General features: G+C 41.4%; 2 protein-coding genes across 4 annotated transcripts; one reads left to right on the forward strand and one right to left on the reverse strand.

Annotated features, from left to right (window-relative positions):
- Positions 1-238: 238 nt before the first annotated feature.
- LOC127334577 (ribonuclease J) lies at positions 239-8180 on the forward strand. 3 transcript variants are annotated; one of them, XM_051361065.2, is made up of 18 exons: positions 239-466; positions 574-802; positions 1163-1286; positions 1865-1921; positions 2038-2229; positions 2307-2384; positions 2639-2821; positions 2923-3003; positions 3883-3948; positions 4035-4127; positions 4718-4843; positions 5522-5635; positions 6039-6134; positions 6213-6310; positions 6462-6877; positions 7031-7087; positions 7199-7479; positions 7710-8180. In XM_051361065.2, the coding sequence occupies exons 1-18, from the start codon at positions 334-336 to the stop codon at positions 7803-7805; spliced, it is 2520 nt and encodes an 839-aa protein (XP_051217025.1). In that variant the 5' UTR covers positions 239-333; the 3' UTR covers positions 7806-8180. The 3 variants fall into 3 exon arrangements, with proteins under 3 accessions (XP_051217025.1, XP_051217024.1, XP_051217026.1); XM_051361064.2 differs by having other exon boundaries at positions 240-466; positions 7031-7479; XM_051361066.2 differs by lacking the exon at positions 239-466 and having other exon boundaries at positions 662-802; positions 1163-1272; positions 7031-7479.
- A 1770-nt stretch (positions 8181-9950) lies between these two features.
- Positions 9951-11307, reverse strand: LOC127334576 (nicotianamine synthase 2). The gene has a single exon (XM_051361063.2). The coding sequence runs from the start codon at positions 11229-11231 to the stop codon at positions 10242-10244; it is 990 nt and encodes a 329-aa protein (XP_051217023.1). The 5' UTR covers positions 11232-11307; the 3' UTR covers positions 9951-10241.
- Positions 11308-13028: the final 1721 nt, after the last annotated feature.

A 13028-nucleotide genomic window follows, 5' to 3' on the forward strand; every position in this document is an offset into this window, starting at 1 on the left:
ATGGATGTGATAGTTTCGAAGTCTTGGAAAACTTTCAAGTATATTCTCAAGGAATCTATGGAACATCGGAGATGGACATATTTTCACGACAAATATCTTTATTTCCTTGAAATTAAAGAGCAGATTTAACAAAAGTCTGTACAAAAAGGTGGATGAGATATTTTCCCCTGGTAATTTGCCATTCCACTACGGAACTATAAAAAAATAAAAAATCTCTTCTCGTGAAAATCAGAAAATACAAAGCCCACCAGTGGCTCCTCCGTTATCCCCTTGGTTCCCTCCTTCCGCTCGCTCGCGGCCTCCACTCTCCTCTGCGCCGCCGCCGCCGCTGCCATGGTCGCGCTCGCCTCCCTCTCGTCTCTATGCCCCTGCGGCCTGGCTCGCCGCCGTTCCGCCTCCGTCTCCACCTCCGCGTCCACTTCCATCTCATGCTGCGCGGTCGCAACTGCTCCTCCATCCGGAAGAGGTAAACAGTCTCAAGTTTCTGAACCCCCATCCCTCTGTCGGCGAAGTTTGGTCTTCCTCTCACCCCAGATTGGCCTACCAATGTGCGTTTCCTTCGTTCTTGTGCAGGATCCCATGAATCTAGAATACCCCGTAGAAGGTTTAGGAGAACCGAGGGTGCCACCAAGAGCATGGAGGATTCAGTCAAACGAAAGATGGAGCAGTTCTACGAAGGCCTGGATGGTCCGCCTCTCCGGGTCCTCCCAATCGGCGGCCTTGGGGAAATCGGAATGAATTGCATGCTCGTCGGGAACTACGACCGTTATATCCTGATTGATGCTGGGGTTATGTTCCCAGAGTATGTGTTTCATTCATTGCTGTAGCTTGCTATAATCAAAATTTGTTTTCCACCTACTATTTTTTTTGTTTGCCTATGCCTTATATACATTTTCCGAGTACCACATTTTTACAAAGTTATATATTCAAGCGACGTCTCCGATAAAAAAAAACTATCTCTCTTGTAAATCACACTTCTGCATAAGGATTTAATTTCTCCATGTAGATTAATTAGTATAAAGTTCTTGTATAATTTTCCTATTCACTGACTGTGCGTCCTTAGTTCATGCAGCGGCTAGGAGTTAAACTTTCATTTTCAATCTTTTCCTGTTCACACATGCTGAACTTTTGCTTAAGTGACTTTTGTTTGAAATTTTATCAGCTACGACGAGTTTGGTGTGCAGAAGATTATCCCTGACACAACATTCATCAAGAAATGGAGCCACAAAATCGAAGCAGTTATTATAACACATGGCCATGAAGATCACATCGGTGCGTTGCCTTGGGTAAATAATTCTTCTGTTACTCTCAGACACCATTCATCATTCTTGCTTGGCTATCTGTTGCTCACTTAATTGGATGATATGCAAACTAACAGTCCTGTACCACTTTATGAGGCACAAATCATTTCAGGTAGCACAATGTAACTCATATGTGCTGCTGATAAGTTACCAGAACCTTTTCTGTACAGTTTGATTGTTGTTGTAACACGTAGCATGTACTTTTGGGATCATGATTTGATCTACTTAAGTAATGGTCAAACTTCAAAGGTAGCTCGTTTAGTTGTACAGCACCCTCTCCCCTGTACACATAAGGCATAGCTCGATTTTGTTTTATCTCAGCTTTAAATGTATAAATTGGACCAGAAGTCATGTAATTTTATTTAGTGAATACCTTAAGTCTTTCTTTTGGCAAGGTTTGTCCAAGACACCTATATTATGCACGACTATGTCAATGTTTGGCATGTGGTTAGCTCTTCATATGTATCATATATCTGATCTTTTTCTCAGCTTCCTGTTGTATTCCATCTTTGAAAGTTGAAACTATAATATGCTCATCTTTCCTTCATCTTTGCTGGTGATAGGTTATCCCAGCACTGGATTCGAGCACACCCATTTATGCATCATCTTTCACTATGGAGGTAAACTCGATTTTTTTATCGCCACTTGCATGTTCCATTGCTGAATGTAGTATTACTCGTATATTTGCTTTCAAATCTTCAAAAGTTATGACACGACTTAATTCATATATGGGCAGCTCATAAAAAAGCGTTTGAAGGAGTTTGGGATTTTCCTCTCATCCAGGCTAAAGAGTTTTAGAGTTAGAAATAGATTTCAGGCTGGACCATTTGAAGTGGAACCTATCCGTGTAACTCACTCAATTCCAGATTGCTGTGGGTTAGTGCTTCGCTGCGGTGATGGCACAATTTTCCATACTGGTGACTGGAAAGTAAGTTATATCAGCAATGGTTGTACACTCTATGTTATTTAATTAGGCGCTTTTGGTTAACCTATTTTCAACTGAAGATTGATGAATCACCAGTGGATGGAAAAATATTTGACCGGCAAGCATTGGAGGAGCTCTCTAAAGAAGGTGTTACTCTGGTAAGTTTATCCATGATATTAACTAGCATATTTTCTAGTTTCTTTTTAATCCTTTAGGTTGTTGAAAATAGATTTCACCTATAACATGTGGAGGTACATCTATGCAGCTAAACATTTGCTATCCTTAAATGTAAATATAAGAAACAAACTAAAGATTTTTTTTTGACCCAGATCGCACCTATTTACTAGTATGTGAAGCTCTTCACAGCCTAAGTGCCTAATTGTATGTTACTTATTTTTATTTGTTTCTCAAGATGATGAGCGACTCAACAAATATTCTATCCCCTGGAAGATCCACCAGTGAATCTGTTGTCGCTAGTTCGTTGCTGCGTCATATTTCAGAAGCAAAAGGAAGAGTAATTACAACACAATTTGCTTCAAATATACATCGCATCGGGAGCATCAAAGCTGCTGCAGACTTAACGGGTCGAAGGCTGGTAATCTTTGAGTCTTGGTTCAACAAACTACGCCACTCCCTGTTCAATTGGCATCATTTTTGTATTTCTTACTAGTTTGTTGTGTTGATAAACTGGACCAGGTATTTGTGGGGATGTCGCTCAGGACATACCTTGAGGCTGCTTTCAGGGATGGAAAGGCACCACTAGATCCTTCAACCTTGGTATACAGCAACTTAATAGAATACTTTCATATTTCGCAATTTTTGCTACATCAATTGGTGGGAATGTTCTTTCTATATTTCCATCCTTGTTAAAATAAAGCTTTTGACACAATAGCTTTTCATGTATTGTACAATCTCTATTTCAAAATACTTAATATCATTAAAGTGTATGTGGATCATCAATTTTTGACTTTTCTAGTTTGTATTAATACATATATGTAATGGTATGGAAGTGTCATCACATAGAATACTTTTATGATAAACCTAACAATACTATTTTCATAAAACCAAAATGAGTTATTATAATGAAGCTGTTAGTCAAACGTGTACATACATTTACTTTTCTAGAACAAAAAATCCATTTACTAAATCATGTGTGCTGTTTTTTTTTGCTAAATCATGTGTACTGTTTTTTTTTTGCTAAGTTTGCATACAAACTGAAATGGAAAACCTAGCAACAACTCATGGCGTGTTGCAGGTATAGAAGTAGTGCCTATTCCTTGTACTGCTTAGGTAGCTGAAGTCAAAGCTAGATAAACAAATTAAATGCTTACTGTCCAGTGCACCTATCACGATGATCATACATGGCTGTGATAGAGGGCATAGGTACACGCGAGCTAAATTTCAGCTCCCCTCAGACAGTAAATAAATATATTCTCTCTATGTTTTCATAATGTTGCTTAGGCATCTTAATGATTATGCACAATGCACTGGCTTTACGGTTGAGTTGTTTTTCTTCTTCATGATGGTTTCCCTTTACTACATAAATGTATGGATTTACTAGATGATGTTCCCCTTATTGTACAATCTGTTGATAATTTGATATCATGTGGGATGATGGCACAAAATAGTCTTCCTGATTTCAGAATTGTTCTGCAGGTTAAGGCAGAGGACATGGATGCCTATGACCCTAAAAATCTTTTAGTTGTTACTACAGGTTCACAAGTAAGACTTACAAGCTAATGATCTTCAGTATCAGTTGCTCATTCACCTTCTTATAATTCTTGCATCTCTGTATCAAATTTGTACAGGCAGAGCCACGTGCGGCTCTGAATCTTGCATCTTTTGGTGGGAGTCACGCTCTTAAACTATCCAAAGAGGACGTCCTTCTGTATTCAGCTAAGGTATCACTCATGTAGAATTATCTCCTTGCTATAGTTTGTATCTGTTGACTTATTCAAAGAACCTTTGAGATTAGTCAGATGGGATAGTCGTATGTTTGCTATCCACGCTTGTTCAACCTGGCACATCGGTGTACATTCTTGAGGCTGTCACCTATTTTAAACAATAGTTTCTTATTTTCTGAAAAAAATTGGAACTCTCTGGTTGGAGATAGGAGATACAGGATGTCGTTCGATTGTCCAAGCTCAAGCTTTGGCTATTGACTAGTTAATCCAATAATATGTGGGTTGTGTTACACAAACTTGATAACATTGGTTTGTATTCTGAAGCAATTATACTTGTGTAGCAAGAAAACCACAACACATTAACAGTCAAACTTCAAACTCAGAAAGTCACCATGTGTGGAAACTTAATAATAAAACATAAAATGCTTTTAACAACTATCCGTTGAGTGGTGCCTAATGTGTTCGTGAAAATCATTTGGTGATAACTACCTTTGTTTTAGTATTTATGACTGGATAGCCTGGTTTCTCCTTTGAGCATTAGCAATTTAGCATTGCCAGATAACATCATGTATGTACTTCTATTACAGGTTATTCCTGGAAATGAATCTCGGGTAATGAAAATGATGAATCGTCTTACCGACCTTGGCCCCAAAATCATTATGGGTAAAGATGCTGGCCTCCACACCTCTGGGCATGCCTATCATGATGAACTGGTATTTTTTTCCTTCTCCTGTGTTGATTTCTGTTCTTTGATATGATTTTGTGTCCTGGCAACTTATTTTATTGGCACCTCCGTTCCAAATTACACTGCTTTCTTTAAATCATGCAGTCAAACTTCTCTATCTTTGACAGCGAATTAACAAAAAAATCTCTATCTTCTCAAACTTCTCTATCTTTCATAAAAAATACCCCCTCCGTTCCTAATTATAAGCCATATAGTTTCTGGCACGGAAATTAAAGAATGCAAATTTCGGAAAAATTACATCATGTTTGGAGGGGATTAACCCTAGGCAATTAACATGAGCTAATAGAAACTTTGCATAAGATAAGAAACCGTAATCAAATTTCTAAAAATATTGTACATATAATTGGCGCAATGCAATACACCTTATGTTTTGGACTTTTTCTCAAAAAACTATATAGCTTATATCTAGGAACGGAGGGAGTAGTTCAATATCGTTTTCATAATTTTTAGTAACATATACATATAAAAACAACGGTCAAAGGTGCATGTTGGAGATTGTGTCCATATCAAAACGTCGTGCATTGTGAAATGTAGGGAGTATGTTGCAATAGAATTAGGTGTTGGTCTCCCTGTTGAATGTTATTCTGAATTGTGGGTTTAACTTGAGATAAGATGAGGTGACATGCCTTTAATTTATTTTTTCCAGGAAGAAGTCCTACAGATTGTTAAACCGCAGCATTTCTTGCCTGTTCATGGGGAACTCCTGTTTCTCAAAGAACATGAATTGCTTGGAAGGTCAACTGGCATAAGGCACACTACTGTAAGGAATCTATTTTCCATTGTTTAGCACTTAAAGGTATCTTAGTGCTATGGGTGTATATGCTAAAGGAGACAACACATTCAAGGTTCTAAGTCTAGTATTTTTGTAGTCAACACTTTCTAAGGACCCATTATAATCAGAAATTAATTGTACGAACCAAGACAAGTCTACTTATTATTTAATAGAACATACACTAATCATAGCTGTGTTTTCTTACTCTTTCTAGCTTAGAAATGCAGTGCGCTCCAGGCTAGCACTAAAACTATCCACAAAGGAACTTGTTTTTGATTAATATAAATATTCCCATTCTCTGGTCGGGATGCTATTTTTTTGTTAGCATTGCCATAATGCATTTGGTTGGAGCATTTGGTAGGATATCTTAGATTGCTTACTTTGGTTGCAGGTAATTAAAAATGGAGAGATGCTCGGTGTGTCTCATCTAAGAAACAGAAAGGTTTTGTCCAATGGGTTTGTTTCATTAGGGAAGCAGGAATTTAAGGTGAACCATTTATTTCCTAAGATATCTTTGTTGTCTCTAACAGCTGTGAAATTTAACATGATGCACTTGATATTGTAGCTGATGTATAGTGATGGTGATAAAGCTTTTGGAACGTCGACTGATCTCTGCATCGATGAGAGATTCAGGATTGCGTCAGATGGCATTATTTTTGTCAGGTAATTTCTAACAGTCTTCAGCATAAGTATCCTTTTTGGTCTCTAATCAGGGAACCTTTTCATTTTTTTCGAGACTTCGCCATTATATGTAGTGTTTGTTGTAACTTATAAGTATGCCTAAACTGCTTAACATATCATTTGTTACTTGCAGCATGGAGATCTTCCGACCTCAGAAAGAACTTGATTCACCACAGTCAGGCTTGAAAGGGAAATTTAAAATAACAACACGATGTCTATGGCTTGATAATGGGAGACTACTCGATGGACTTTACAAGGCTGCACATGCTGCATTATCAAGTTGTCCTTTGAATTGCCCACTTAGTCACATGGAGCGGATGGTATCTGAAATCTTGAGGAAAATGGTAAGGAAGTACAGTGGAAAGAGGCCTGACGTCATTGTAGTTGCTTCGGAGAACACCACAGTAGGTTTCACAGAAGAGGTGATAAATAAATCATCCGGGAAGTCTGGGCCTTACTCAGGTAATAGGCATATGAACAGTAGTCCAGGTAGCACTCTTGAAGACGGTGATACAACACGACCAGAGAACCCAGAGCGTGAGGCTGAAGGTATGATTAGCAACAAGCATCTTAAATGTTACCTTTGAAAATGTGTATCTCTGAAATTTTAGACACTATTTGTTAGTTCAGTTTTCAGTATGTCATGTGGTTTGTGGATTGATTCTATGCATTTTGATGTGCTGTCATTACTTTGTTACTCAGAGAGTGTCCCTGATGTCACGAGAACAACACCCGACGATGCAACCACTAGCTCCAATGGTGAATCATTCTTCTCTTCAGATTTACATAAGCCTAAAGCACTGGATCAATTTTGGGAGTCATTCAAATCTCCTACAGCTGTAAAAATTGCAAGAATTGTCAATGCTTCAGCTCAAGGGAACAAGCCAAAGCTCGGGAAGATCAGCATAGTTGATAAGGATTCCAGCACCTCAGCTCCTGCTCCAGCTAAACTTTCAAGAAAGAACAAGTGGAAGCCTGAGGAAATCAAAAGCTTAATACAGCTGCGTGGTGAAATGAATGAAAAATTCCAATCCGTGAAAGGAAGAATGGTCCTATGGGAAGAGATATCTGGTAACATGTTGCAACAGGGGATAACTCGTACACCGGCGCAGTGCAAATCTCTGTGGACATCGTTGGTTCAGAAATACGAGGTGGGTACACCAACCCATGAGATATGACATCAACTCAAAGCTCTATTTTTTATACATATCATAATTTAATCTTGCCAATTGAATTGAACTGAATGCCCTGTCTATTTGGTTATATCTGCATCACAGAAGCAACACCCTGACATGTGTCAAGCATGACTACTGTTACTTGAAATATGCCAATTTCTGCGCATTTCAGTAGAAAAGGTATTTAAGTTTTCTACGTTTGGCAGGAGAGCAAGAAGGATGAGGAAAGCATGAAGACATGGCCACATTTCTCAGCCATGGATAGTTTTCTATCATGTGAAGGGGAAATGGCAACCAAATAAAACACAGATCCGTAGCAGCTTAGCGCTAGTAATCTGGGAGATCCAGGATATTTTAGGGTAGCTTGTGAATCAGTGGCAAGATCTACAGCCCTTCCAGGAATTAATGAGTATTACTCCCTCCGTCTAACAAAAGATGTCTTAACTTTATCTAACTTTGAATATATCTATACACCAAATCATGTCTAGATACATTCAAATTTAGATGAAGTTGAGACATCCTTTGTTGGACAGAGGAAGTACATCATTCTTTGCAATTGCACAAGGGTGAGATGCCTGGAATGTAAACTAGGTTTACCAATTCAGCACGATGTATTAGCTTATTTATGATCAGCAACTAGATTTAGCAATTGATTAGTCAGTTCTGTTGGAACATCATTTTCTGTGAAACTAACAATCCATTAACTATCCATAAGCATTTAAAGAAGTTTGAAAAAGTTCAAACAAAAGCTTCATGCTGTAACAAAGTAACAAGTCTGAATGCGTGTCATGTGCAAAATTACAAATCGTTACATGGATGACTGACCATATTGACCTATCAAATTTGCACGTGAAGAATTAATGGTATATATATAGTTACAGAGAATTTTCTACTCTTATGTAGATTCCATCAAAACTCGTAAGTCCTTTAAGATAACTGAACCAAAGCCACGATGTATATGCATTTTGAATATGAATATAAGATGAATTTACCTTCGTGAAAAAACTGTTTTAGTTTGTTGAAACGGAAATGTCAACATATGCCAATTCTGGCTGGAGGTGGTGTTTTGGCTCCTATATTATTGTATGGCTATTATTTATTTTCTTTAGCGTCGCCACACAGCGAAAACTGCAAACGAAGACTGAGCTACATGTAGCACTTTATTTTTAAAATTCAGAAATTATAGTTTTAAGTTTCAAAAAGAAACTGAAAAAAATTCTGGATGTAGAGAATGATAAAATCTAGTGCAAAATCTCAATGCAAAATTCTTTGTATTATAGACTACATAAAAATGACAAAATCTGACAGGTTTTGTAGTTTTGAAATCTACACTATTCACTATTATCAGATCCACATATTTGTCATTTTTGTGTAGCCAAAAATACTAAAAATTTCACTTTGAGATTTTGCATGTTTGTAGATTTCATCATTGGCTACATCCAGGATTTCTTTTCAGAATTTTTAAAAATTAAAAATATGATTTCGAATTTTTGAAAATAAAGAGCTACTTGTAACTCGGTCTACATTTGTCCACTCTTTGCCACATAGCCCATATTACGCGCGCGTATAGAACTATCCATAGCCTCCTACCTTGGACTCACGGTGGGCAAAAAACTGATGACCGAAGACCGAAACCGAAAAGACCGAGACCGAACCCGAAAAGATCGAGATCGAAATGACCGATAAAATATTGGGTAGAAAATTTTATAGATCGAATTAAGTTTGGTAAATTTTGTCATTTTGTTCTGAGTAACCGAATAGACCGAACTGGCCGAATTTTACGTAAGACTGTCCCAATCTTTAGATTTTGTGATATGCGTGATATGTGATATTGTTGAATGTTCATAAACTTCTCTAGCGTTGTTACATTTTGTTTCGATTATTGAACATTTATTCGTGCCAATTGATAATAATATATGCAATGATTGCCAACCTTTTACTAAATAATATCTAAGTTTTGCGTTGACAACGTCGGCCACACTGTTCGGTCATGACCGAACCCGAACACAAATTATTGGGTACCCAAATTTGTCGGGTAGTAAAAATAACAAGTATATTTCGGTCTTTATTTTTTCTAACTGAATTTAAAATAGACCGAAATACAGAAACCGAATTTTCGGTCATGACCGAATGCCCACCCCTACCTTGGACATATGGTGTCAGTTTAAGAAAATTTCACTGCTCTCGGATTTAGTCAATCCACAGTAAACGTTTCTTTTCAGTGTCAAGACAGTCATGAGTTATGCCTGATCAAAGGTATCACAAAATTCAGTTCATTAAAAAGGAAAAGAAAAAGCTACTATCACAAAATTGCAAATAGCCACATCCATGTGACATGCATAAAACCAACTCTATTACTCTCTTCAATCTATATTACTTGATGCTAATATGATGTACCTAGAAATATTTTAGTTGTAGATACATTCATTTTAGCATGAAGCAATATGGATCGAAGGAAGTAGTATATTCTTTTAGAAGGAGAATCCTTCTTATTCTAAAAGGTTACACTTAGCAAACACGAAGCATTTGTTCCCGTATTGCACTCCTGTCTTTCATGACTGATACATAAACATGAAAGTATATAACACCACATTGTAGGATCATGCGCGTTACAAGGTAGGAAACCAAAACAAGGCACCAGATACATGTATAAATACCTCGGAGATGCACCACGTACGATTGCAGGTGACCAACAAGCACCGACGGATGTTGGCAACGCTCCAACATTTGCTGTTCAATCAAACTGATAATTCAGTCGCGGTGGTGGCAAACACCTCCCTCTTCTCAAGCGCGTTGGCCTCCATCTTGCAGCACTTGCACGGCGGGCTCACCACCGGTGCTGCGCCTGGCGCGCGCGCACGTCCATTCTGTAGTCCAGTCGCCTGCGCGTCCACCTTGCGGGCAACGATGACGGAGTTGACCACCTCGTCGTCGGGGTGGTACACGGCCAGCACTTCGAACCCGCCCCGGGCGACGTCCTCGGGGTCGACGATTGGATACAGGAAGCCACGCGCGCCATGGGCGCTCCGCACGACGAGGGCAGCTCCGTCCGTCATGTGCCTTCCCAGGTGCGCTATCACGTCGGCTTTCTCCTCGGCGGCCATGCCGACGAGCGCCGCCAGGAAGACGACGTCGTACGCGCGGAGCTCCTGCGTGAGGTCGGCGACGTCCGCGGTGTGGAACGACATGCGCGCGCCCACGTCCTTGTCGGCGCGGACCAGCTTTTTGGCCCGCTCGTTCGCCGCGTCACACAGGTCGTAGTTGTCGAACAGCGTGTTGGGCAGGTGGCGCGCGGCGAGAACGAGCGAGGTGAAGGGCAGAGGGCCCGACCCGACGAAGGCGACGCGGGCGGGCGCGATGCAGCCGGGCACGTAGCGCGCCAGGAGCTCGTACTCCAGCTTGCTCAGGTTGATGTAGTTGCTGTAGTAGGGGAAGCGGTGGAGGTGGTCGAGCGGGTTGTCGAAGGCGGCGAGCATGTCGGCGTAGTGCGCCTCGAGTTTCCCCTCGGCGCTGGAGCAGAGGCGGATGAGCGCCTCGCGCATCGCCTGCGCCTCCGGCCCGAGCTTGGTCACGTCCACGGGGCTCGGCGGGACACAGGCGGTGACGAGGTCGGTGAACAGGGCGTCGACCTCGGGGCACGGGCTCAGCGACGGCAGCTTGGCGATGGCGGCCTGGAGCCCGGTGATCTTCTCTACCAGAGCAGCAACCTCCTTGTTTTGGGCCTCCATGCTAATTTCTTGCGACTGAACTCTCGCTATGCACAACTGATGAAGAAGCTCGAGCTGATTGATGAAGTATATATGGGGACGGTTGCTGAGTATATATAGCAGTAAGTAGCAGGAGTAGTCTTGTGTTGACTCTTGGTGCTGTTGCAACGGCCGATGGACTAAGGATGGAAAAGGCGAATGCATGCAAGCTTCACGCTACCCAATGAGGCTGATTTCATGCCTCTGCTGCTCTGCACTCTGTAGTTCGTTATTTAATCAAGGCATGCTGACATCCCCTTGTTGAAGTGTGCATCATTTTATATGCTTTCTTGGCCCAGCATGATTGGCACCGCTAGATGATCGTGAATGCCCACGTAGATCTGTGAAACACACATCGAGAATTATGAGTACAAACTACTGTTGTTTCCATATTTGATTTTTTTTCTTTCATGCATGTCTTTGGTATATTTATATGGGTGTGTCTATGTCTCAGAGTGCAACTAGGTTCAGTTGCACATTTCTGATAGAAAAATGTTGTACTTTTTAAACAGAAAAATACAACTTATACATTTTTTTAAGTAACTTAGACTTAAGAAAACCTCAGTTGACTGAGACATAGCAAAACCATATTTATATATGCATATTGTTGCTTCATTCTTGATGCTCAACTTGATAAATCTAGAGGATGTGTCAGAACATAAATGGTGTGCATTAGCTCTATAGTGATAAAAAAGGGATACATATTATTGGAGACTGTTAGATGTATATCTGTAATAGATGTACGTACGTATAAGAATATGATGTAGTACACCAATTCCTATATGTGTCATGTATCAGAGGCTCTTTCAGACCTATATAAACATGTAGCCCATACCAGACGAGGGTACGGTTCCACCCACGATATTTAACATGGTATCAGAGCGGTCTCTTCCGCGACCTAGCTGCCCACGATCCACGACCAAAAACTGCCGCTGCCACCGCTGCTTGCAGCCGTCGCCGCCGCCAAAATCCAAGCCGCCGCCGTAGCTCTCTCTACTGCCGCCGCCGCCTCAAGACCAACAACCAGAACGCCGCCGCTGCTGCTGTCCTAGATGCTACCGCCGCCCCATGACCCAAAAGACCAAACCCTACAGATCGCCGCCGCCGCTGCTGTCCAAAGCCGCCGCCCCCACGACCCAAAACCCTAGATCACCACGATGAGTTCCTCCATGTCTACCGTTGTTCTGACCGCTGCTCTCGGCGCGCCCCGGCGCAGCAGCTCACGCGGTCCAACTTGCTTCTACGGAAGGCCCTCGTGTTTCCTGCTTTTCACAGAGCCAATGTGATGGGCCTACTCGACGGCACTGACCGCGCGTTGCCCAAGACCGTGGAGACTGAAGATGCCAAAAAGAAGAAGATCATGGTGCCCAACCCCGCCTACGCTGCATGGATGGCACGAGATCAACATGTTCTTCGGTTCCTGTTAAACTCGCTGTCGCCGGACATTCTCTCTCATGTCCTCGGCATGGACTCCACCACCGAAGCATGGGCGGGCATCACCACCATGTTTGCCTCTGCCTCACGGTCCAAGGTTCAACACCTTCGCAGCCAGCTCCACGACACCAAGAAATTAACCATGTCTGCAGATGTTTACTTCACCAAGATGAAGGGCTTCGCCTCGGAGCTGGTGGCCCTTGGAAAACCTATTGAAGATGATGAGATCGTCAGCCATATCCTGAACGGCCTCGACAAGCACCATTACAACTCGCTCATCACCACTGTCAATGGCAACCCGGGCACCTCCCTCGACGACTTGTATGATAAGTTGTACACTTACGA

This window comes from Lolium perenne, chromosome 6, assembly GCF_019359855.2.
Source record: "Lolium perenne isolate Kyuss_39 chromosome 6, Kyuss_2.0, whole genome shotgun sequence".
Lineage (NCBI taxonomy): Eukaryota > Viridiplantae > Streptophyta > Magnoliopsida > Poales > Poaceae > Lolium > Lolium perenne.

What these genes read in the sequence shown, in the direction of transcription:
- LOC127334576 (XM_051361063.2), bottom strand. Translation starts at nt 11,231, where the DNA reads ATGGAGGCCCAAAACAAGGAGGTTGCTGCTCTGGTAGAGAAGATCACC.
- LOC127334577 (XM_051361064.2), top strand. Translation starts at nt 334, where the DNA reads ATGGTCGCGCTCGCCTCCCTCTCGTCTCTATGCCCCTGCGGCCTGGCT. An exon ending in CATCATCTTTCACTATGGAG is followed by an intron (nt 1,922 to 2,037) that starts GTAAACTCGATT and finishes ATATATGGGCAG; the next exon opens with CTCATAAAAAAGCGTTTGAA. An exon ending in ATGCCTATCATGATGAACTG is followed by an intron (nt 4,844 to 5,521) that starts GTATTTTTTTCC and finishes TATTTTTTCCAG; the next exon opens with GAAGAAGTCCTACAGATTGT.